The 27461-nt window shown below is 36.6% G+C and overlaps 1 protein-coding gene across 2 annotated transcripts in view; it reads right to left on the reverse strand.

Moving 5' to 3' along the window:
• The window catches only part of VWA8 (von Willebrand factor A domain containing 8), a 381976-nt gene that overhangs the window by 175271 nt on the left and 179244 nt on the right, over positions 1-27461 (reverse strand). For both annotated transcript variants that reach the window (XM_007960236.3, XM_073013736.1), the window contains exon 21: positions 10297-10373. In XM_007960236.3, coding sequence (XP_007958427.3) covers positions 10297-10373 — 77 coding nt within the window. The remainder of the gene's footprint in view (positions 1-10296; positions 10374-27461) is intronic.

Consider the following 27461-nt stretch of genomic DNA (forward strand, 5'->3'; position numbering starts at 1 on the left):
GAGTTAATGGGTACAGCACACCAACATGGCACATGTATACATATGTAACAAACTTGCACGTTGTGCACATGTACCCTAGAACTTAAAGTATAATTTAAAAAAAAAATACAAAAATTTAAATCAATTTGGAGATCATCTAGAGGAATCAAAAATTGTTACAAACCTAAAGATCTACATGGAAAAGTAGAGGCACTGGCATAATTCATTTTGTAAAAAATTAAAAAGGGGGAGGCAATAGAAGCCATTCTTAATATGGAAACTACTGCTCAATTGCTAATAAAAATGTTTCCAAAACAGCCTTTTCAAATTTTTAATGGGGAAGATGAGAAAGAGGGAGCACCCTGGCTGTTCTGTGCAGTAGCTGACATTGGACAGGGCTCGAGTTCTCCAGTGCTCTTATCAGTGCTAAGAATGTTGTGATGACTCAATCATTTTTTCCAGGAGACTTCAGAAAAGCTTTTACTTTTTCTATTTTCTGCCAATATTTCTATGTGCCCTCTGGGACTTCGTGAATTTCAAAATTTATACTGTCACATTCAGTTTTCTTCAGCTTGAAGGGAGCCTCATATGTTGAATTATGCTGTGCTTTGTAAAGCATGTCATCATTCACTCCAGGATACTTGATTTTAAGAGGGCGGAATTCGCTAAATGGTTTACTTCTTTTGGTTTCACAAAAAAAGTATAAAAATATGACAGAGGAAAAGTAAGTGTTTTAACAATAACCATCCATGATACAATATTTTAATGACCTGAGTTGGTTAGAGCACTTATATAACAGTTAAAGATCTATTATGTATGTAGAATTAACCTTACTGAATTCTAAAACAAGCATTAGTGCTCCTCAGTAGGCACGGCTGATCACAGGGGAGCTTGACCTGGAAGTTTCAGATGAAATTAGCACATACCAAGTCATTTAAACAAATACTTACTGGACATCTGCTGTGAATTAAGAACCACACCAAGTACCTGCCTCATGATTGGTAGATCACACACAGGAGTTACCGTTAACTTCTCTTTTCCCTCACCCTCCACATAGTTATAAAGGCTAAAATTAGCCCTGTAAACCTATTTCAATATATCCCTTCTTTCCACTCTCATTGTTAATATGTTTGCTCAGCACCAACAATATGATCTGGATCACTTCCTAGTGTTTTCTGTGATTCAAGTCCTGCCTGTTTTTAATAACCATAATGCTGCTTTCTCTGTGCTCCACTTAGAAAACTCCTACTTATCCCTTAAGACTCAGTTTGAGTGCTACCTTCTCCCTATCACCTTCTACCATATCACAGACATGTATTCTGAGAGTTGAGCCTCCTCAGGGCTCCCATGGCACCTGCACATGCTCTATCATAGCTTATATACAATAACTGTACCATAAACGTTGATGCATTTTCACCACTGACAAGCAAGCTATACTAGGTCAAGATGGATATCATCATCTATATGTCAACCAGTGCCTAAAACAGACACTGCCAAACAAAATGAATAGATATCAGATGAATGAATTAACATATAGTGAATAAACCAGGTTCTTGCCCTCAAAAAAGTTCCCTATTTAGTTGGAAAGGCATGATTGGGCAAAGGGGAGGGGATGGAAATAAGATATAGAAACTACTACAGTGCAAACCAATGTTTGATAAGAAAGCAGGGTATTTGGCAAGAAGCTAACAGTTACTATGTTGCCTAAATGTTTAGGCACCTAAAGGTGCCAGATACTGTGGTTGGCCTATTGCACACATTCTCTCATTTATTCCTTACAACAACCCTGCAAGGTATTATTATTTCAATTTGATAGGCAGAGAAATTAAGACTCAAGGAGTTCAGGGCTCAGAAAGGTTAGTAAAGACTGGATTTGATCTCTAAAACCCATGCCCTTTCTATCACAATGATACAAATTCAATTCTGTGGAGTGTCAGAGGAGGGAACAAACAGTTACACCCAGAATGAAGAAAAATCACAAAAGGTTGTATGTAGAAGTAACAGTGGAGCAAACCTTGAAGGGCTGGGGGAGAAAGGAGCTACATTTTAGATGGAGGAATAAAGAAGGCATGCTACAAATTCAAAACTTGTGTGTAGGACGCTGAATGTCTGGAGTAAATTGAGAATATCTGCAGAAAGTCTCACTGAAAGAGAAAGTTGCGGCTATCCTGGGAGACCTGGGATCTCCCGATCTAAGCACTGCTATTAGAAAAATAACCAAGAGCATAGGTCATGTTAATGATTGGACCTGTGCTGTCCTCTTCAATTATGAAGGATAGCAAATGAACAGAAAACCAAACACCGCATGTTCTCTCTCATAGGTGGGAACTGAACAATGAGATCACTTGGACTCAGGAAGGGGAACATCACACTCCGGGGCCTATTATGGGCAGGGGGGAGGGGGGAGGGATTGCATTGGGAGTTATACCTGATGTAAATGACGAGTTGATGGGTGCTGACGAGTTGACGGGTGCAGCACACCAACATGGCACAAGTATACATATGTAACAAACCTGCACGTTATGCACACGTACCCTAGAACTTAAAGTATAATAATAAAAAATAAAAAAATAAAAAAATAAAAAAAGAATAAAATTAAGTAAATCATAAAAAAAAGAAAAAAACTCTGGCAGTATAAGTATTTCAGAGCCCTAAAATAAGTCTGATTTTAATATAGACATGTATTTTTAACCAGGGAGGAAATACAGCTACAGAAGTTAACATATTCAAGTGTCCTCTTAATGTCAAATTAACATAACATCATAGAAAATCAAGTAAATAGATTCACTTCACAAATGGGAGTCATATATTCCCTTCCGTTTTAAATGTATACTTACAAAAGTAATTACTTTCATTAATCTTTTAAATTACCTATATCATACTCTTCAGACATCTTGATTTTAACTAAATACATGAATCATCCAGCTTGCTGGCTTTATGAAATCTGATCATCAAAACATAACATGGCCATATTTCAAAGTGTACTGGTTGTGTTTTATTTGTGTATGTTTGCTGACAGTTTTACTTATCAAGATTATGTTTTGAATGGCTTTTATAACTAATTTGTTCAAATGACGTTCATAAACTAAGTGTGACTAATTATTTAGATGGTAACATCACAACTCCATTGAAAGGAATCTAAAATAAACAAAGACCTTAAGTGGATTATCCATAGATTAGAGAAGTCTTAAACATTCTTTATAGACTGTCTTTTTAAAAAGACCTTTTTTAGGTCTTTTAAACATATGTTTCTCTTAAAGCAATTTTATGAGCTGAAATGTTATAGCAAATGTAGCCCTAAAGTTGTATATAAAATGTTATGGCAAATGTAGCCCTAAAGCTGTATATAACAAATAATAAATTCCCCACACTGAAATTAGTAGGAATGTCAGTCTAGTTAGTAAAAAATCTTTAATGTATGGTTTTATTTTTTTTCATTTTAAATTTTTGCAGGTGCTGATATGGTTTGGCTGTGAACCCACCCAAATCCCATCTTGAATTCTCACATGTTGTGGGAGGGACCCAGTGGGAACTAATTGAATCATAGGGGCAGGTCTTTCCTGTGCTGTTCTCGTGACAGTAAGTCTCACGAGATCTGATGGTTTTAAAAAGGGGAGTTTCCCTGTACAAGCTCGCTCCTCTTGTCTGCCACCACGTGAGACATGCCGTTTGCCTTCCGCCATGATTGTGAGGCCTCTCCAGCCACAGGGAACTGTAAGTCCAATAAACCACTTCCTTTTGTAAATTGCTCAGTCTCAGATATGTATTTATCAGCAGCATGAAAACAGACTAATACAGGTACACAGTAGGTGTGTATATTTATGGTGTATATGAGATATTTTGATACAGGTATGCAATGCATAATAATCACATCAGGGTAGATGGGGTATCCATTACCTTAAGCACTTATCCTTTGTGTTACAAACTATCCAATTATACTCTTCTAGTTATTTTTAAATGTACAATTAAATTATTTTTGGCTATAATCACCCTTTTGTGTGGGCAAATACTACATCATATGTATTCTATCTAACTATTTTTTGTACTCATTAACTATACCCACTTCCCCAACACCCCATTATTCTTCCTAGCCTCTGGTGACCACGCTTCTGCTCTCTGTTTCTATGAGTTCAATTGTTTTAGTTTTTAGCTCTTACAAATGAGTGAAAACGTGAAGTTTGTCTTTCTGTGCCTGGCTTATTTCACTTAACATAATGACCTCCAGTTCCACCCATGTTTTTGCAAATGACAGGATCTCATTCTTTTTTGATGGCTGAATAGTACTCTATTGTGTAAATATATCACATTTTCTTTTTCCATTCATCTGTTGATGGACCCTTAGGTTGCTTCTTCCAAATCTTGGCTATTGTAAACAATGCTGCAATAAACATAGGAGTGCAGATATCTCTTCAATATACTGATTTCCTTTCTTTTGGGTATATACCCAGCAGTGGGATTGCTGGATCCTATGGTAGCTCAATCTTTAGTTTTTTGAGGAACTTCCAAACTGTTCTCCATAGTGGTTGTACTAATTTACATTTCCACTAACAGCATGCAAGGGTTCCCTTTTCTCCACATCTTCACCAGCATTTGCTATTGACTGACTTTTGGATAAAAGCCATTTTAACTGGGTAATGTATGTATTTTAAACAGAAATTGAGACATTTCACTTCCAACTTTACACAGTAAATAACCAATATTGTTGGAGATACTTAGGGCCCTTGTTAAAATGAATAGATATTTTATTTGTAATACTATTATTAATCAATAATATAGTAATGGGTACTATAAAATATAAATATTTAGCTTTGAATTTTTTATTATATTTTTTTATGATTTATTTTCATAGATAACATAGCTATACTTTTATCTAGCCAATGTCAGAATTACTATAGAATATAAATTAGCAGCATGCAACTCTTTACAATTTATGGATCATTTGTTATTTTCTAACAAATGGTTAGTATTATAGACATTCTAGGCAGAAAGTAAGGCATAGTATCTCTAATCCTTTAAACTTTTAAAAGCATCGTGAATACTGTCTTCTTTTTGCCCAATGAAAGATATTCAAATACAGAGCTAAGAAAGATATTCTTATATAAATGACCTCAACTGCTCCTCTTAGTCAGAGATGAAAGAATTGAGACCCAAAGAAAGGGGTCTTCAAAATATATAGCTTATATATATTTAGCTTCAAATGAGCATATTATAAATTAAAGATTGAAAATCAATAATTTAGGCATTCACATCAAAAAGTTTTAAAAAAGAACACGTGAAATCGAACAAAAACAAAATGAAGAGTATAAGAAAGATAAAATCAGAAATTACTGAAATAGAAACAAAACATACAAAAGAGAGTTTCAACAATGCCAAAAGTTAGTTCTTTGACCAATAATATTGATAACCCCCTGGCAAAACTGATTGTGAAGGCAAACAGCCAATACCAGGCATAAAAATGGGAATATCAATACTGAGCCTAAGGACATTAAAATATCATAAGATGATATTCTAAATAACTTTATGCCAATAATTAGAGGGAACAGATCCTAAAACATCATTTATCAGAACATCCTATGTCTAATAAACATAATGAATCTGCAACTAAAAAGCCTACTTATAAAGATAATGGTGGTAACATACACCTAGAAATAATTACTAATACTTGTTATATTTCATTGTCTCCTTTTTTGCTGGTTGTGTTAAGAAACGACCATAATCTAAAATTAGAATTGACTGAGGCAGTTCAGCCTAATATATCTTTCTAAACATATATTTTCTTGTTCAAAATAAAGGGATGGAGAAACTGCCCTCATGATATGAAGAAACTCTCATGTAAAATGACTTTCTTTCTCCTAGGGTATTATATTGGGAGCTGAGTTTAATTTCTAAAGCCATCCTTAAGAAAAAAATCAGTTTTCTGCTTGATTATTGTAAAATATTAAATTTAAATTCACTTGTTTTCACTTTAAATTGATAGTATATACTTATATGGCATCTGTATATACATCTCCATGGTGAAGTGATTCTCATAAAAAGTGACTTCCTCTTTTCTGAGTATAAATTTCAATGACAATTTCAACTTTTGAAGCCATCTTTAAGAAAAAAAGGTTTTTTTCCTTGATTATTTTAAAATATTAAATTTAAATTCATTTGTTTTGCTCTAAATTGATACTATACGCTTAAGTAGCATCTGTATATACATTAAAATTGTCAAGTAATAAAATATTTTTAAAGGAACCCTCAGTCTACAGTAGGAGGTAAACACTATGCAATCAAAACAGCACAAATTCTGCTAAGAATGAACTGCAATGCTCACTTATCATCCTTAAATACAAAATACTGGTCTTGCTAGGTGCCCTGTAACTCAAAAATTGGAACTATGATATGTTACAAATAGAAATTATTCAAGTGAGAACTAGTAAACTAGTTGAAAATTCTGATTCTTTCATTATATTTCCAACTTTATCCATGTGAGAGGAAAAACTAATTGAATAGCTTAAAGGAGAGGGGAAAAAAAAAGTGTTTCAGGGGAACATAGAAGATCGAAATAATTACAAGTAATTACAGCTCCTGTAGGATTATGTTTCTTATTTCTTCCTATATCTCCTATAATACACAGCCCTGTAGTTTTAATATGACAAATATTTAAAAATTTTTTGAGTTGAAAGTCCTAAGTTTATATAATACATCATTCATACAAAGAGCCATGAGAAGATATAAAAATAGTGTGGTAAAAATTTGGATGAAGCTGAATAAAAAAACCAGTATTAGTCTTCTTTTTAAAAAATAATTACAACCTTTATTTTAGATGTAGGGGGTACATGTACAGGTTTGTTACATGGCTATATTGTGTGATCCTGAGGTTTAGGGTATGACTGATCCTGCCACCTACATAGTAAACATAGTAACCAATGTTAGTTTTCAATCTTTGCTCCCCTCCTTCTCTCTGCCCTTTAGCAGTCCCCACTATCTATTGTTGCCATCTTTATGTCCATGAATACTCAATGTTTAGCTCCCACTTATAAGAGAGAACATGTAAAAACCTATATTCTTAAAGCACTTGAAAAGCTTAGAAATTTTCTGAAATATGTAGTTGACCTATATAAAATTTGGGAAATGAAATGATGGGTGATAGAAGAAAGAAACCCGGAAAGTTTCAAGTGGGAATGTGAGGGACAAGTAATATGACAATGAGAAGAGGGCTTTCTAGGGAACAAATTCTTAACATTTAATGCCTAACATATTGAGAGCAATTATATTTAGCTTGGCAAATTCATGGATCTAGCTTTGTAACTAGAATTCTCTAATACTGGCAGAAATGATGGTAGCAGAAAATCAGGATTAAAAATGTATTGTAAACAACAAAGAAGAATACTTTCTATTTCCAAATAATGTAGAATGAACACTATATGGCACAGATACTGAGGATATTGAGGGGGATGTTGAGGTAGATGAAGATAAGGGGAAGAATTTACTATGACAGAAGCTCATCATCTCATGAGTATGAAACAGATAACCTTCAGTTCCATTTCAAACAGCAAGTTAGAAGTATCTGAAGAAATAACGGTGTCTGTTGACCTCGTTACACACTATTAACAATAGCAAATTCAAAATTTGCATATATTATATTAAATTAATTTATTCCTAAATATATTCGCTACACTACTGTAAACAGTATTTTTAAATTTTTTCCCATTGCTATATATACTAGCATATATATATATATGGAATATATTATATATGGAATACAATTGATTTTTGTACATTTTCCTTGTATCTTATGACCTTGCTTAACTTGGTTGTTAGTTCTAATACCTTTTTTATATGTTTCTTAAGATTTTTTATATACACATTCATGCAATTGTGTCATCTATAAATAAAATGTATGCCATTTATTAAGGTTTCTTGCTTTATTGTGCTAGCTGGCACCTCCAGCATAATATGAGTAGTTAATATTCTTGTCTTTTCTCCTAATCATGAGAAAAATATTAGTTTTTCATTTTTAAATATGAAGTTAGCTATAGGCTTTTTATAGATGCCTCTTATTTGATTGTGGAAGTTTCCTGATATTTGTAGTTTATGTGATGTTTTATCATGAATGGATATTGAATTTTCTTAAATGATTTTTCTGACGGCAATTAGAGGATCATATGGTTTTTTATTTATTCTGTAAATGTGTTATATTATTTGATTTTTAAATGGTAAGCCAGCCTTACATTCCTGAGATAAAACCTCCTTAGTTATGACATATTATCCTTTTTATATATTGTTGAATTTGATTTGTTAACATTTGTTAAAAATTTTTGCATCTATGTTCATAGGAAATTCTGAATTGTAATTTTATTTTTTTGTATTATACAGGTCTGCTGATAAAAAACACTCAGTTTTTGTCTGAAAATGTCATTATTTTGCCTTCTGAAGAATATTTTTGTCAAATATACTAATCTATACTGATCTTTTTTTCTTTCGGCACTTCAATTGAATTGTGGTTCATATCTATTTCTCAGGAGAAGTCAGCATTTTTATGATTGTTCCCCTATAGGTAATATGTCTTTTTTCCTCTGGTAATTTTTAAAATTTTTCTCTTGGTTTTTAGCAATGTGATTATATGCCATGTAGTGGTTTTTTTTTGTTTATTCTGCTTAAAGTTCTTTGAGCTTCCTGGATTAGTGACATTATTTTTATCAAATTTGAGAATTTTCCTATCATTATCTCTTCAAATATTTTTCTGTGTATGTGTGTGTATGTGAAGCTGCTTTTTTAGGGTTGTCATTTTTACACTAAGAATTTCCAATTATTGTCATTACATTCACATTTTTCTCCCTTTAAATGTTTGAATCTGTTTATGGCAACAGTTTTATAGTCCTTGTCATCATCCTGTCATTTTCAGTCTATTTCTATTGACCAATTTTTCTGCTTTTGTGTATGTCTAGTAATTTCCTATTGAATCCTTGACTCAATGAATGCTATGTTGCTGAGTGTTTGGATTTTGTGGTCTTCTTGGTTAAGTTTTGTTCAGGTATGAAGTCAATTTACTGTTGAATCACCTTTATTTTTTCAAGGTATTCCTCCCTACCTCCCCAAATACCCATTATTTTTATTTTTAAAGCCATTTTGTATGAGACAAAACTTTCAAAATAATATTAAATAGCAAGCATCCTTCTTTATCAGGGCTTAGTTTTAAAATTTGTAAGGATAGGTATGGAGTAACTCTTACTTTAAGGCTAGATTAGTCCTACTTCTAAACATAGACTTTAAAAGATGAAATACCTTTCTGAATACCAGGGGTATTTAATGAAGGCTCCTGGTCATGTAGGAGCTCTGGTAGTTGTTCAGGTCAAAGATCCCTAGTAGTTCTTCTTTTCCTAGTGTTTGTGAATTTTGTTCAGTTTTACCGTTTTTATTGTGGTAGGGTCAATCTGCTACCACTACCGTCATGGTCAGAGGTATAAATCCCAAAAGGCAGTTTTTCACCATATCTCAGCTTTTCCTGGGTCCTTTCCTCTTTCTCCTTTGACCCACTAACTCTGCCCTTTATTCTCCTACAATTCTCTCTCAAGAACTGATAATCACTTAGTGAAAAGACCCAAACCAGAAACTAACTCTTATAACTCAATTCAATGCTGTATTATACTATATATTTTTTACTTCCTGGGATTAAAACACTAACAATCTAAGTTAGCTTTAAGTTGTTCATTACTTGATATATTTCTTGACTTATCTTTCTGTTTTGTTTTTGGTGGGTCTGTCATTTATATTTTATTTTTTAAAAATTAGAACAGGTTCATTCATAAAGCCAAAAATGACCCATATTGAGAAAAACTGTTTGATTAAAAGCTGAACCAGCATTCTAACCATATAAAATTACCCAAAAAGTAACTTTAAGGAAGGCAAGGAGACAGCTAATAACATACTCCTTCCAGATTTCTGGGTTCCTTATCTCATACCTGAGACTCACATAGTTTATTATTTCTCCTTGTGAGCTATTTTAGCTGCTTGTGAGAGAATAGGCTTAGATCCTACATGTTTTTCTTCTAACTTAAGAGTCTTTATGTTGATGAGATCTGTTCCTAGAATGTAATGTTCATCACTCTCTGTCCACAGAATATCTATTAATTCATGTTTATAAAGCATTAGTCACTTTAAAAATAAATTTTGCATGGTTTTATTACCTTTAAAGGAGAGAAAAGAGCAAGAAGAACAGAAATAAAACTGGTTTATAAAATGGGCCTTTAAGAAAGTATTTTCAAATTGTACCAGGAGGGAAACAAATGATTAAATGAGATTTTTAAGAGGCTGTGGGTCTAATAGTCTTACCTGTGTAGCTGAATATATTCTCGGGGTCTGTTGAGCAGGTGAAGGAATCTGTCAACAATCTTGTTTTTTCCTACACCCTGTAATTACACAGAAAACATTAAACAAAAAGAGGCTATTTTCTGGAGATAAGCTTATGCCAAACCAGAAAAGTCTTTACCAAAACCTGCTTTCTTACCTTTTTACTGTTTTAGTTTATCATTCATGAAAACCAAACTGGCAAACATATACAGAATATCTCCTACGACATGAGGGTTTAAAAAATTTATTTCTAAACATACTAGTCCTAAGCCATTCTTATTTGAAAGGAAATCCATAAATTAGCCTCCTACCTATTGATTTTTCTGTTCTGTAAATTTACACTGAAGTCTAGGCATCACAGCAGATGCCCATAGTATTAACTATTTCAGATTTGAAGGGTGCCATCAAAGGTGATCAAGTAAGTATAAAACAATGGTTTCTCTAATCAGTTCTTCAGAATTATGACTTTTAGCTACAGAAAGGTAAATATAATACTGTACTTTTTCTATTAGAATCAAACACTCATTTCTTTTCCTTTTATCCTATTTTAAAGTCCTTTAAAACCTTGGAAACCTAGTGTATTAATAAAACTCAACTATATGTACTCTTCCTAGAAATGCCCTCATTTCCTTACCACTTACTGATGCTGAGAGTTGCCATCCTTTTGTAGAAGACAGACTGTTAAAAATGGAATCCACCCCCATGCTATTTCCCTATTTGAAAGTTTTCACTTAGAGGTGAAATACAATTAATGGTGTGTAAATCTTTTAACAAGTAGGTTGTGTGGAAAGAGTTATAGTTTAAAAGCTGACTTCATATCGTACATGCTAGCAAAAATAACTCTTACTGATTCTTATATGGGTTGAGCATCACTAATCCAAAAATCTGAAACCCAAAATGCTCCAAATTCTGAAACTTTTTGAGCACCAACAAGATGCTCAAAGGTTATGCTCAATAGAAATGCTCATTGAAGCACTTCAGATTTTGGATTTTTAGATTAGGGATGCTCAACTGGTATGTATATGCAAATATTCTAAAATGTGAAATGCTTCTGGTCCCAAGTATCTAAGATAAGGGACATTTAACCTATACTGTGCCAGGCTGTAGGGTAAGTATTTTCATGGGTTATTTCATTTCATCATCACAACAGTCCCATGAGGTAGGGATTAAAATTATTTCAACCTCACAAATCAAGAAACCAAGGCTCAGAGGTAAGCACTGTGCACACAGTCACATACAGGTAATTCTAGTGAAACCAGGACTCATATCCAGGTCTATATGATTCTGATGCTCATAATTATAGTCCCTGCATTATAGAATATCTTTTTTTCAGTTTGAAATTGATTTTGGTAATCTGGGCCTTAAGTTATCTCCTTCCTCACTTCCAGGTCCATCCTAAAGAAATAATTAGGCAGACTGGGGCAATGTATGGTATACAGCACCAATAGCAGACGCCCAATAGGGAAGCAGGCATTTTTATTGGTATTTTTACTACATACTCAAACATCTTGTGAAGAAAAGCATTCTACAAGCATCAAGGATAGAAATTCAAATCAATTGAAATGGTATGATTGAGTGCCACAGGGGGTAGAAACCATGTCTGTTTTACTTATCACTATATCCCCAGAGCTCAGCACAGTGCCTGAGAGTGCGTTCAATAAATATTTGTCAAGTGAATAAACAAATACAGGGAGTTTGGAAAGTACTGGAAAAAGAGTGAAGATTCTGGTAAAATATTTTAAGTGGTGATCATATTAATAAGGATGCTGAAATTATGGACTTATAAAAGAAGAACGGGCCAGGGGCATGACTCACATCAGCAATCCCAGAGATTTGGGTGGCTTAAGTGGGATGATCACTTGAGCCCAGAAGTCCCAGATCAGCCTGGGCAACACAGTGAGGCCCCATCTCTATAAAAACAAAAACAAACAAACAAAAATTAGCCAGGCATGGTGGCACATGCCTGTAGTCCTAGCTACTTGGGAGGCTGAGGTGGAAAGATCTCTTGAACCTAGGAATTTGAGGCTGCAGTGAGCCATGATCACACCACTACATTACAGCCTGGTGATGGAGCAAGACTCCACCTGTAAAAATAAATAAATAAATAAATAAATAAATAAATAAATAAATAAAGTGGGATAAATTTTAAAGGTGAATTATTTCACCTACAAAAGATTCAAGGTTATCAGAGCTGAATGTCAAATTGACAAATTCACTAAAGTTAGAACAATGGATAATTTCGTCTTCTAGGAATCTTTTCAGTATCTAATTGGATTTCACCCAAAATAGTTTCAAGCCTAGCATAGAAGCACAAAGGAGGAAAATCACATTTGCATATTTGTATGTAAATTACAATCGGTATGTAAACTTTAAATGGCATGTGACCATAAATATAAATTTTTAAACAGATGAATTTCAGATGAGTAAAATGTCTGGGTTAATATATTAGTTCTGTTAAATTCAGCAATCCTAGAAAAAGCAGACATCCTAAATGCATTACAATGTTAGAAATACAAAGGATTTCCTGGAAGAAATGTCATGAAAATGTGCTATCAGGGAGTTCCTCCTCCCTTCCCACCTCTAAAGTTATTAAATAGCCATGCTTATTCAAATTCCTTCTGAGCAAGGCATGATTTAGGAGTCACAAGTCCCATAAATGTAGTTTGAGTCCCAGCTGCCACTAAGGAGCTCTTTTGCTGTGTCTCTTTAAAGGTTGGAGTCTCCAGAACCCCAACCTCAGCTGTCTTGCTCCATACGCTCTCTCTCTGGGAAATACCACCCACTCCCATGACCTCAGTCATCACATACAGCTCACACTTCTTTTCTAAGCTTCATTCAATATCCCCTATTCTTAACCATCAACTGAACTTCTGAAACAGATGCTTATTATCCTTCCACCCAAACCTACTTTTATCTCTTTTCAACCCCCATATAACAGTATTGCCACACACTCAGCTGCTCAATAAAAGAATGCTAGAGGCCGGGCGTGGTGGCTCAAGCCTGTAATCTCAGCACTTTGGGAGGCCGAGACGGGCAGATCACGAGGTCAGGAGATCGAGACCATCCTGGCTAACACGGTGAAACCCCGTCTCTACTAAAAAACACAAAAACTAGCCGGGCGAGGTGGCGGGCGCCTGTAGTCCCAGCTACTCAGGAGGCTGAGGCAGGAGAATGGCGTGAACCCGGGAGGCGGAGCTTGCAGTGAGCTGAGATCTGGCCACTGCACTCCAGCCTGGGCGACAGAGCGAGACTCCATCTCAAAAAAAAAAAAAAAAAGAATGCTAGAATATTTTTGATGGCTTCATTTTTTCCCCTCTGACCTCATGCAAAATGTCATTAGGATCTTTGCAGTCCCTACCTACAAAACTTTTAGTTTTATTCTTTCCCTCCATTCCTTCTGTTTCCTTCATTCCTCTTTCCCTTCCAACATTTTCTCCCTCCCTCCCTCCCTTCTTTTCTCCCTCTCTCACTTCCTTGCCTAACTCATCAATTATTTGAGCACCTAATATTACAGCACTGTACTAGCTGAGCTGGCTATAATAGTAAAGAAAACAGCTACAGTTTCTCACCATATTCACAGCTTACAGTCTAGTAGGGAACACAGACAACACATATAATAGATAGTGTCCTCATACGACAATCCAAGATGCTTGAAGATTTAACCTAAGGGCTCAGGAAGGCCGACTGCACAGTTATGTTTAGATTGAGATATCAAGGAATTAAAGAGGTACAGGGAAAGATGAAAAAGGGGAGTGTTACAGGTAGAACAGTATGTGTCAAGACTCGTGGGTAACAGTCAGCTGGAGAGCTGGACAGGTCTGCAAGAAGTCAGAAGCTAGAGAAAAGCGAGAAATGGAGTGGTAAGAAACTAGGCTGGAAAGGTAGGTGGGGTTTAAGTCTGGCAAAGCCCTGGAAGCCACTTAAAAGAGTTAGCACTGTTTCCTCAAAGCACCAAGAAGCCACTGAAGTAAAGGAATAATAGGATCAGATTTTCAGTTTTAGAAAATTGCTTTGACGGAATGGTACGGTGGAATCTGGTAGACAGCAGAAGAGAAAGCAAGAAAGCAGTCTGAAATTCCTTTAAAATTCAAGCCGGAGATGATGGTGGTCCAAACTATGGGATAGACAGAAATGAACAGATTTAAGAGATATTTAGGAAAAGGAACCAACAGGACTTAGTGAGGGCCTGGAGTTAAGGATGAGGAGATGACGAAGTCAAAGTTTCTGTCTTGGGCAATAGAGTGGCAGGTCACAGAAGAAATAGGGGAGAAGAACTGAATTAGCTGGGTGGGGAAGGGAAGTCTAGCTATAAAAGGCAGTTTAATTTTGGATATGTTTACTTTGAAGTGTCTGCTTCCCATATCTGCTCCTTCCTCTCCAATTCACTGTCTCAGCTCAAGGGTAGCTCATCCCCTCCCCAGCCTACCGGAAAGGGCCTAATTTGGTTTGGTTTCCCACCTCCAGATTTACAAGACAATCCCCAATTTGTTTAGTTATTTTTCCAAAACAGAGATCTCATCAAGTTGCTTACTACTTCATTTAAGAAGCTCTGATAATTCCTTTGAGGAAATGCTGAAAGCATCATCTAGGAAAGAATTTCTGTAAATATTTTGAGCAAAATGAAACAGTTATAATGACTTGTTCCTTCTAATCACAGTTTTTGCCTAGAATAGAAAATTCTCTGGATTATTTTAATTGAATAAATACATAAATAGTGTCTTATTTTTCCATTATAAAGTTACACATGCTCATTTTTCTCACTGGGAAACTCAGTAAACAGTAATCAGCCAATGTCCAACTGCTTAAAAAATCTGCTAACATTTTCATTTTGTTCCTATACATACTTATGTTTACTTACTAGTAAAAATTCCCTTAATATATATGTAATTTGTATCCTTCAGTAAAAATCAACATGAAATAGATACATTTTTATATCATTAACTCTTATTGAGAATAATATTTAGTAAGTGAAAATTCGAAATGAGAGAAGAAACTTGTGGAATGAGATCCTAAAAAGTAAAAATAATCTCATGAGAATGATGCTAACATTTATCATTCTGTTCTGCCGGACTGTGCTTTTCATGACAACGTACTGGCCAGAAGGCTTTTCGCAGAAGCAGGAGTCGGGTGGCCCTTTCACTACCAGGTTAGGAGAAGTAGGAATTACGTGAAGCCCCACAGACAGGAGTCAAACCAAGGAGAGGAAGTAAACATGCTTCCAGTTTCTGAGAGAAAAGCTCAAGGACCTTGACTTTAAGAACTCTGAGGGATTCTGGGACTCTTATAACTTCCTCAGGTTTATTATTTTAGTTACCCTGTTTCCTCAGAGAGATTAGCAATAAAATTCTTTACAGCAAAGGGACTTTGGGGCTTTTCTTCCTGGACAAGAAAAAAATAAAGAATGTACGAAACTCTATCCATGTTCCATCAAAGGAGGAGAGAAAGAAAGAAATGGAGTAGGAGAAAAAAGCTAAAAAGGAATGAAAAACAGGCCAAGAGAAAATTAGTCTAGGAATGGGGTTTGGACTAAATGTTGGGACTTGAAGGCTGAAGGGTTTGTGATAGGCCTTGAGGGATCCCTGCAACAGCAGATAAACTTGCAAGCATGCTCATCAACCCTCTGTGACACTCAAACAAGTTCCTTTCGGCCACTGTCTCCTAAAAAATACCCTTCCACATCCATATCTTTGCTTATGTGGTCTCTTTTGACTACAATAGCTCATCCTTGCCTATCTGTCTGTCATCTTCCACTACCCCCACTTAGCCTTCTGATGAAATGTCCCAACTTCTCCAAAGCTTTGCCTATCTGTCCTATTGTTTTCTCTCCTTTAACTCTCAGCACTAGAATGATTTCCTCCTTTGGGTTCCTAAACCACTCTCTCTCACCAGTATACTCTAGCAATGTGCCAGGTCCTTGGCCAGTAGATAGGCTTGTTCCTTGAGGCCAGGATCATCCCCCTATTTGGGTCTCTAAATGTGATGGAGTCAAAAATCAGCCAGTTTAAGGTTGTAAAATCACCCACAACACATGTCTGGGAGCTCCCTGCACGTTATCTAAGGTTCAGAAGGGAGAACAGTGAGGAAGCAAATCCAGATCTTTTCTTCAGCAATTTTAAAAAATGGACTCCAGGTGAGTATTTGCCACTGCCAATGTTCAGCTTTTTTGCATGTTCTCTGAAACTTGTTAACTGCGGGCCTTCTTTTAGTTCCCTCCAATTCTTTAATAATTTTCATCAAGTTAGTTCAGTTTGTATAATAGAGATGTTCTCTGCATAGGGTACTAATTTCTTTATTAGAAAAGTCACCACATTAATGTCATTAACAAGTACCAATTACAATAAAAAATAACAAAATAAACTAACATTATAGTAAACCGAGAAATAAATTTTAATTGCTTTAAAAAAATCCCATCTAATGTTGAACCTTCTAATTCTTTGCTTAAATGCCTAAAAATACACTATGCTATCCCTCTCATGTGGGAATTTTTACCACCATCTGAGCTTAGATTTGCTTATTTGAGTAGAGAGGGCTTAGACAAGCTAATCTCTAAATACTATTTTACAAAGATATTCTTTGGTCTTATAACAAAATAAGAAATCACTGCTAATGATCACCAGAAATTTCTTATTTTCCAAATTCTCTCAATACATATACATTACTTTTGTAATCAGAAAAAAATTATGAGGGAGGGTCCAAGATGGCCAAACTGGAACAGCTCCAGTCTACAGCTCACAGCATGAGCAATGCAGAAGATGGGTGAGTTCTGCATTTCCAACTGAGGTACCAGGTTCATCTCACTGGGGCTTGTCGGACAGTGGGTGCAGGTCAGTGGGTGCAGCCCACGGACCGTGAACTGAAGCAGGGCGAGGCATTGCCTCACCCCGGAAGCACAAGGGGTTGGGGAATTCCCTTTCCTAGCCAAGGGAAGCCGTGACAGATGGCACCTGGAAAATTGGGTCACTCCCACCCTAATACTGTGCTTTTACAATGGTCTTAGCAAATGGCACACCAGGAGATTCTATCCCACGACTGGCTCGGAGGGTCCCATGCACACGGAGCCTTGCTCACTTCTAGCACAGCAGTCTGAGATCAAACCACTAGGCAGCAGCGAGGCCGGGGGAGGGGTGCCCACCATTGCTGAGCCTTGAGTAGGTAAATAAAGAGGCCAGGAAGCTCGAACTGAGTGGAGCCCACTACAGCTCAAGGGGGCCCACCTGCCTCTGTAGACTCCACCTCTGAGGGCAGGGCATAGCTGAACAAAAGGCAGCGGGAACTTCTGCAGACTTAAAGTCCCAGTCTGACAGCTTTGAAGACCGTAGTGGTTCTCCCAGCACAGAGTTTGAGATCTGAGAACAGACAGACTGCCTTCTCAAGTGGGTCCCTGACCCCTGAGTAGCCTAACTGGAAGGCAACTCCCAGAAGGGGCCAACTGACACCTCACACGACTGGGTGCCCCTCTGACACGAAGCTTCCAGAGGAATGATCAGGCAGCAACATTTGCCGTTCTGCAATATTTGCGGTTCTGCAGCCTCCACTGGTGATACCCAGGAATACAGGATCTGGAGTGGACCTCCAGAAAACTCCAACAGATCTGCAGCTGAGGGTCCTGACTGTTAGAAGGAAAACTAACTAACAGAAAGGACATCCACACCAAAACCCCATCTGTATGTCACCATCATCAAAGACCAAAGGTAGATAAAACCACAAAGATGGGGAGAAACCAGAGCAGAAAAGCTGAAAATTCGAAAAATCAGAGTGCCTCTTCTCCTCCAAAGGAGCGCAGCTCCTTGCCAGCAACAGAACAAAGCAGGACATAGAATGACTTTGACAAGTTGAGAGAAGAAGGCTTCAGAAGACTGGTAATAACAAACTTCTCCAAGATAAAGGAGGATGTTCGAACCCATCACAAAGAATTTAAAAACCTTGAAAAAAGATTACACAAATGGCTAAATAGAATAAACAGTGTAGAGAAGACCTTAAGTGACCTGATGGAGCTGAAAACCATGGCACAAGAACTACGTGATGCATGCATAAGCTTCAGTAGCTGATTTGATCAACTGGAAGAAAGGGTATCAGTGATTGAAGATCAAATTAATGAAATGAAGTGAGAAGAGAAGTGTAGAGAAAAAAAGGAAAAAGAAATGAACAAAACCTCCAAGAATTATGGGACTATGTGAAAAGACCAAACATACATCTGATTGGTGTACCTGAAAGTGACGGGGAGAACGGAACCAAGTCAAAAAACACTCTTCAGGATGTTATCCAGGAGAACTTCTCCAACCTAGCAAGGCAGGCCAACATTCAAATTCAGAAAATACAGAGAACGCCACAAAGATACTCCTTGAGAAGAGCAACTCCAAGACACACAATTGTCAGATTCAACAAAGTTGAAATGAAGGAAAAAATGTTAAGGGCAGCCAGAGAGAAAGGTCAGGTTACCCATAAAGGGAAGCCCATCAGACTAACAGCAGATCTCTTGGCAGAAACTCTACAAGCCAGAAGAGAATGGGGGCCAATATTCAACATTCTTAAAGAAAAGAATTTTCAACCCAGAATTTCATATCCAGCCAAACTAAGTTTCATAAGTGAAGGAGAAATAAAATCCTTTACAAACAAGCAAATGCTGAGAGATTTTGTCACCACAAGGCCTGCCTTACAAGAACTCCTAAAGGAAGCACTAAACATGGAAAGGAACAACTGGTACCAGTCATTGCAAAAACATGCCAAATCGTAAAGACCGTCGATGCTAGGAAGAAACTGCATCAACTAATGAGCAAAATAACCAGCTAACATCATCATGACAGGATCAAATTCACACATAACAATATTAACCTTAAATGTAAACGGGCTAAATGATCCAATTAAAAGACACTGACTGGCAAAATGGATAAAGAGTTAAGACCCATCTGTGTGCTGTATTCAGGAGACCCATCTCATGTGCAGAGACACACATAGGCTCAAAATAAAGGGATGGAGGAAGATCTACCAAGCAAATGGAAAACAAAAAAAAGCAGGGGTTGCAATCCTAGTCTCTGATAAAACAGACTTTAAACTAACAAAGATCAGAAGAGACAAAGAAGGCCATTACATAATGGTAAAGGGATCAATTCAACAAGAACAGCTAACTATCCTAAATATATATGAACCCAATACGGAAGAACCCAGATTCATAAAGCAAATCCTTAGAGACCTACAAAGAGACTTAGACTCCCACACAATAATAATGGGAGACTTTAACACCCCACTGTCAACATTAGACAGATCAATGAGACAGAAAGTTAACAAGGATATCCAGGAATTGAACTCAGCTCTGCACTCAGCAGACCTAATAGATATCTACAGAACTCTCCACCCCAAATCAACAGAATATACATTCTTCTCAGCACCACATCACACTTATTCCAAAACTGACCACATAGTTGGAATTAAAGCCCTCCTCAGCAAATGTAAAAGAACAGAAATTGTAACAAACTGTCTCTCAGACCACAGTGCAATCAAACTAGAACTCAGGATTAAGAAACTCACTCAAAACCGCTCAACTACATGGAAACTGAACAACCTGCTCCTGAATGACTACTGGGTACATAATGAAATGAAGGCAGAAAAAAAGATGTTCTTTGAAACCAATGAGAACAAAGATACAACATACCAGAATCTCTGGGACACATTCAAAGCAGTGTGTAGAGGGAAATTTATAGCACTAAATTCCCACAAGAGAAAGCAGGAAAGATCTAAAATTGACTCCCTAACATCACAATTAAAAGAACTAGAGAAGCAAGAGCAAACACATTCAAAAGCTAGCAGAAGGCAAGAAATAACTAACATGAGAGCAGAACTGAAGGAGATAGAGACACAAAAAAACCTTCAAAAAAAATCAATGAATCTAGGAGCTGGTTTTTTGAAAAGATCAACAAAATTGATAGACTGCTAGCAAGACTAATAAAGAAGAAAAGAGAGAAGAATCAAATCAATGCAATAAAAAATGATAAAGGGGATATCACCACCAATCCCACAGAAATACAAACTACCATCAGAAAATACTATAAACACCTCTGTGCAAAGAAACTAAAAAATCTAGAAGAAATAGATAAATTCCTGGACACATACACCCTCCCAAGACTAAACCAAGAAGAAGGTGAACCCCTGAATAGACCAATAACAGGCTCTGAAGTTGAGGCAATAATTAAGAGCCTACCAACCAAAAAAAGTCCAGGACCAGATAGATTCACAGACGAATTCTACCACAGGTACAAAGAGGAGCTGGTACCATTGCTTCTGAAACTATTTCAATCGATAGAAAAAGAGGGAATCCTCCCTAACTCATTTTATGAGGCCAGCATTGATACCAAAGCCTGGCAGAGACAAAACAGAAAAAGAGAATTTCAGACCAATATCTCTGATGAACATCAATGCAAAAATCCTCAATAAAATACTGGCAAACGGAATCCAACAGCACATCAAAAAGCTTATCCACCATGCTCAAATGGGCTTCATGCCTGGGATGCAAGGCAGGTTCAACATATGCAAATCAATAAACATAACACATAAACAGAACCAAAGACAAAAACCACATGATTATCTCAATAGATGCAGAAAAGACCTTTGACAAAATTCAACAGCCCTTCATGATAAAAACTCTCAAAAAATTAGGTACTGATGGAACGTATCTCAACATAATAAGAGCTATTTATGACAAACCTGCAGCCAATATCACACTGAATGGGCAAAAACTAGAAGCATTCTCTCTGAAAACTGACACAAGACAGGGATGCCCTCTCTCACCACTCTTATTCAACATAGTGTTGGAAGTTCTGGCCAGGGCAATCAGGCAGGAGAAAGAAATAAAGGGTATTCAATTAGGAAAAGAGGAAGTCAAATTGTCCCTGTTTGCAGATGACATGATTGGGTATTTAGCAAACCCCACTCGTCTCAGCCCAAAATCTCCTTAAGCTGATAAACAACTTCAGCAAAGTCTCAGGATACAAAATCAATGTGCAAAAATCACAAGCATTCCTATACATCAATAATAGACAAACAGAAAGCCAAATCATGAGTGAACTCCCATTCACAATTGCTTCAAAGAGAATTAAATACCTAGGAATCCAACTTACAAGGGATGTAAAGGACCTCTTCAAGGAGAATTACAAACCACTGTTCAACGAAATAAAAGAGGACACAAATAAATGGAAGAACATCCCATGCTCATGGACAGAAAGAATCAATATCGTGAAAATGGCCATACTGCCCACAGTAATTTATCAATTCAATGCCATCCCCATCAAGCTACCAATGACGTTCTCCACAGAATTGGAAAAAACTACTTTAAAGTTCATATGGAACCAAAAAAGACCCTGCGTCGCCAAGACAATCCTAAGCCAAAAGAACAAAGCTGGAGGGAGGCATCACGCTACCTGACTTCAAACTATACTACAAGGCTACAGTAACCAAAACAGCACGGTACTGGTACCAAAACAGATATAGACCAATGGAACACAACAGAGCCCTCAGAAATAATACCACACATCTACAACCACCTGCTCTTTGACAAACCTGACAAAAACAAGAAATGGGGAAAGGATTCCCTATTTAAGAAATAGTACTGGGCAAACTGGCTAGCCACATGTAGAGAGCTGAAACTGGATCCCTTCCTTACACCACATACAAAAATTAATTCAAGATGGATTAAAAACTTAAACGTTAGACCTAAAACCATAAAAATCCTAGAATAAAAGCTAGGCCATACCATTCAGGACACAGGCATGAGCAAGGACTTCATGACGAAAATACCAAAAGCAATGGCAACAAAAGCCAAAATTGACAAATAAACTAAAGAGCTTCTGCAATGCACAAGAAACTACCATCAGAGTGAACAGGCAACTGAATGGGGGAAAATTTTTACAATCTACCCATCTGACAAAGGGCTAATATCCAGAATCTACAAAGAACTTAAAAAAATTTACAAGAAAAAATCAAACCCCATCAAAAAGTGGGTGAAGGATATGAACAGACACTTCTCAAAAGAAGACGTTTTTGTAGCCAACAGACACATGAAAAAATGGTCATTATCACTGGTCATCGGAGAAATGCAAATCAAAACCATAATGAGATACCATCTCACAGCAGTTAGAATGGTGATCATTAAAAAGTCAGGAAACAACAGGTGCTGGACAGGATGCGGAGAAATAGGAACACTTCTACACTGTTGGTGGGACTGTAAACCAGTTCAACCATCGTGGAAGACAGTGTAGCAATTCCTCACGGATCTAGAACTAGAAATACCATTTGACCCAGTGATCCCATTACTGGGTATATACCCAAAGGATTACAAATCATGCTGCTATAAAGACACATGCACACGTATGTTTATTGCAGCACTATTCACCATAGCAAAGACTTGGAACCAACCCAATGTCCATCAATGATACACCAGATTAACAAAATGTGACACATATACACCACGGAATACTATGCAGTCATAAAAAAGGACGAGTTCATGTCCTTTGAAGGGACATGGATGAAGCCAGAAACCATCACTCTGAGCAAACTATGGCAAGGACAGAAAACCAAACATGCATGTTCTCACTCATAGGTGGGAACTGAACAATAAGAACACTTGGACACAGGGTGGGGAATGTCACACACCAGGGCCTGTCGTGGGGTGGGGGGAGTGGGAGGGATAGCATTAGGAGATGTACTTAATGTAAATGACGGGTAAATGGGTGCAGCACACCAACATGACACATGTATACATAGGTAACAAACTTGCAGGTTGTGCACATGTACCCTAGAACTTAAAGTATAATAAAAAAAAATTATTAAAACTGAATAGTAAATAATCCTAAACAGTCATACAAATGGGTTCCTTGTACCAGTCAACAAATAGTAGTCAGAAGTCAGATTAGAAAACATACATTTCAATTACATTACTAGTTTGCATGACTCTCAAACACAGTCCTATAAACCTCCCTATCAATGTCATAACCTCCTTTTCACATGAAAATAATAAAATCTACATCCCTGCATTTTCCCTTTGAAATACTGCGTTGCTATAAATGGCAAAGATTCACTTTTGGGTAATGTGGTCAGCCATTAGGTATAACCAAAGCAGTCATGACAAATATTGCAGGGTGCGAAAATCAGTGTGTCTGCAGGAACAAAATACAGATTCAAAATAAATACAAGAAAAAATATTCACTAAGAAACAATGGATAGACCAACTAAATTGGCAGAAAGAATGTGGTGGAATGCCAATGAATTTCCACGTTGTAATTCAGGCAAGTTCATTAACTAAGGGGTTTGAGAAGGAACAAAAAATAATTTAAAATAAAAATGAGTGCCACTGTATTTGATGAAACCAGTATTTCACAGCCTTGGGGTCCCCAGGCTGCTGGAGCTATTAGACACTAAGTTATCAAATCCCTGCTGCCACTACCAGCTGGGGGACACAGGCAAGAAAATTTCTGGACAAACTGTTCAGTGCCTCTACAGATATTAAACAATTATGCTGTCATAGCAACATGGTATATTTCTGATGGTGCACAGTAGCAATCTGCCAGGGCTTAGTTCAAATTATTAATTAGCAAAATTTACACATTCTTTAATTTTAGCAATAAAATATTCACAGTATCTCAACGTTAAATAATTCAACATTTACTAAACCTCTATCAGGAGAAAAATAGAATTTCTAATCACATTAAGTTTGTAATTAATGGACAGAATGAGATACAAAGAATTATACACTTAAAATGTTCATAGAGTCTTGCTTAGTTGGCATTAAATATATGTTTATTGATTTTCGGAGTGTATAAAAGTTAAAAAATCAAATGCTATGTAAACTTAGAAAAGAATGAATCATTTCTATCCTGGAAAAAATTGATATGGTATAATTTCATTGTATAAATTAATCAAAAAATTAAATTGGCCCAGTGAAAGTTACTTTTATAGTATTTCCTCAGTGGAAATTCATCAATAGTGGTATAATTCTGAATAAAATGTTTATATTCATAAAAATGGGTCTATACTTCTTAGGATAAAGATGACAGGAGAGTACATCTTTCCTTTTTCAAAGAGACTTAGGAGGCACATCAACTAAATTCAATGACCAGGCTTTGTTTTGATGCTGATTGGAATAAATCAACTATAAAACAAAGCTTTTTTTTTTTTTTTTTTTGAGGCAGAATCTTGCTCTACGGCCCAAGCTGGAGTGTAGTGGCCTAATCTTGGCTCACTGCAACCTGCACCTCCTGGGTTCAGGTGATCCTCCCACCTCAGCCTCCTGAGTAGCTGGGACTACAGGTGCATGCCACCATGCCCAGATAATTAATTTTGGTATTTTCTGTATAGACAGGATTTTACTATATTGCCCAGGCTGGTCTGGAACTTCTGGGATCAAGGCATCCGCCTACCTCAGCCTCCAGAAGTGCTGGGGGTTACAGGTGAGAGCCATTGTACTCAGTCAAAATAACACTTTCAAGATAATTAGGGAAAATTGAAAACAGAGCATCAGATTATATGAAAGGATTATTGTTAATTTGTTAGGTGTAATAATAAAATTGTGGTCATATTAGAGATAAATGGTGAAACAGCTATAAGAAAAATGATATGCAAAAGAACAATATATTAAAAGATGATATACAAAAAAGTGTTGGGAGAATTGGTAAAGCAAGATGGACAAAATGCTTATTAATCATTGAGGTTGAGTGATGAATACAAGGGGGTTCATTACATATTCTACTTTTTGTGGAATATATAAAAAATTTCCCATCACAGAAAAATTTTAAATGTCCTTTACTTTGTATGTAAAGTATAGTCTCTGGCCTATTGTAAGCACTTAACAAAAGTTAGTTATTACATTATTATTGTTGTTGTTGTTCTGCCTAGTACAGGAATTAGTGTGGTATGATGGAAAAAAGCATGAGCTTTGTAAATCTAATACCTAACTTTGACACTAACTAGCTATGTGATTTTAAGCAAATATTTTTACCTTTTTGAACTGGTCTACTTATTTGTGAAAGGTGAAAAATAAAAATTTTTACCTCAAAGGTTGATGTAGAACTAAATAAAATGGTATAAAAGCACATTGAAAACTGCAAGACATACAAATACTACTATGCTTAATCTTAGTTCATAAGAAACTTTTAACCAATTATGGATGAAATCAAACAAGGATCGCAACAATTTTAAAAGACAATTGAATCAACATAGTGAGAAAATGCTATAAAGCTCAGAAGAAAATAAGATTACTTCTATTTGGGAGAGACAAAGAAAGCCTCATAGTAGTAAAACATCTGAGCTCTTGAAAGTGGGCAGAATTTTCACAGGCCAAGATGAGAGTAAGAGGCACCATATGAGGCAAACAACATGAAAAATGGCTGGGGAGGGGAAGGGGATACTGCACTCAGGAAGAGTAAGAAACTGTAGTTTGAAAGAACTAGAACGATAGAAGGAGTTTGGAGCCAGATTGTGGATGGTTTTGAGTGTCTCTCTATGAAGGGGATTTTATCTGGTAGACAAGATAGAGCCACTTTCACCTTTTAGCAGAAATAACATTAAGAGATTCTTTCTAGGATATCCCTCACTGCTGATAGATCAGAAGGTGTCACAGAATTGAAATGAGTACCTACAGACTCAGTAATGTAAAAACAGGAAGAAAATGAAAATAAAGGATAGAGAAGGCATCCTATATGAAAATCAGCCAAAATTGGCTTCTTATTTTATAAGAAATATATAATGTATTGGAGTTTTAGTAAGGGCCAAAAATATGGATGGAAATACAAGAAAAGCTTAAGTATAAAAATTTTACCAGACTGTTATTTGGTAAAGTGATATAAAAAGCTGATTTAAAATGACAAAAAAATAAGTTGACACACCCTGGGAAGTGATTTTATTAGACAATATTCATGTAGAAATGATTGTGAATTATTAATTATGTCTCATTAAATATAAATTAACCTTTGATGACTTACTTCGAAATTTTGTCTAATATCAGAAACCAAGTGATGTTATGATATGTAGATCAAATTTTTATTTCTAAAAACAAAACACTGAATATTTAAAAATAATTCCTTTTTTTTTTTTTTTTGAGATGGAGTCTCACTCTATTGCCCAGGCTAGAGTACAGTGCTGCGATCTCAGCTTACTGCAACCTCCCCTTCCCAGGTTCAAACATTTCTCCCACCTCAGCTTCCCAAGTAGCTGGGATTACAGGCGTGTACCACCACATCTGGCTAATTTTTGTATTTTTAGTAGAGACAGGGTTTCACCATGTTGGCCAGGCTGGTCTCAAACTTCCGACCTCAGGTGATCACCCACCTTGGCCTACCAAAGGGCTGGGATTACAGGCCTAAGTCACCGCGACCGGCCTAAAAAATAATTCTTATGTAAGGGTACTTGAACATTTCAGAACACAACATTCCTAAAATATGTTTTGCCTTCAAATATCTGATAAAGAGCAACTGTCTCTCAAAACACATGTATTCTTACACAAAAACAGAGACTTAGTCTTAGGGACTTTTTATTATTGTTATTTTTATTTTTGCGACAGGGTCTTGCTCTGTCACCCAGGCTGGAATGAAATGGCACAATCTCAGTTCATTGCAACCTCTGTTTCCCAGACTCAAGCAATCCTTCTGCCTATGTATCCTGAGGAGCTGGGACTACAGGTGCATGCCACCAAACCTGGCTAGCTTTTGTAATTTTTGTAGAGATGGGGTTTTGCCATATTGCCTGCGCTGGTCTGAAACTCCTGGACTCAAGCAATCCACCCACCTTGGCCTCCCAAAATGCTGGGATTACAGGCGTGAGCCACTGCACCCGGCAGGGACTTTTTTAAACAAAAAGAAATACGGCACTTATGGCTGATTCTATAGCCCCAAATTTTCACAATAAATATTTTGTATATCAAATTGAATATGACACTATACATCAAAAGAAAACCAGGTATGCGAAGGTGGGGAAGGCAGGAAACTTATTCTTGGGCTACAGCTGGCATAGAAAAAACATCATTGGCTAGAAAATAAATAGCCATCTCTCTTTTTGTTAACTAGAAAGTCATACTATGACCCCACCTCCCCCCCACAAAAAGACTAGCATGAAGCTCCTAATAGTATGAAAGGTACATATAATGTTATAATTACAGTAGGTAGAAC

Source organism: Chlorocebus sabaeus, chromosome 3 (genome assembly GCF_047675955.1).
Source record: "Chlorocebus sabaeus isolate Y175 chromosome 3, mChlSab1.0.hap1, whole genome shotgun sequence".
Classification (NCBI taxonomy): domain Eukaryota; kingdom Metazoa; phylum Chordata; class Mammalia; order Primates; family Cercopithecidae; genus Chlorocebus; species Chlorocebus sabaeus.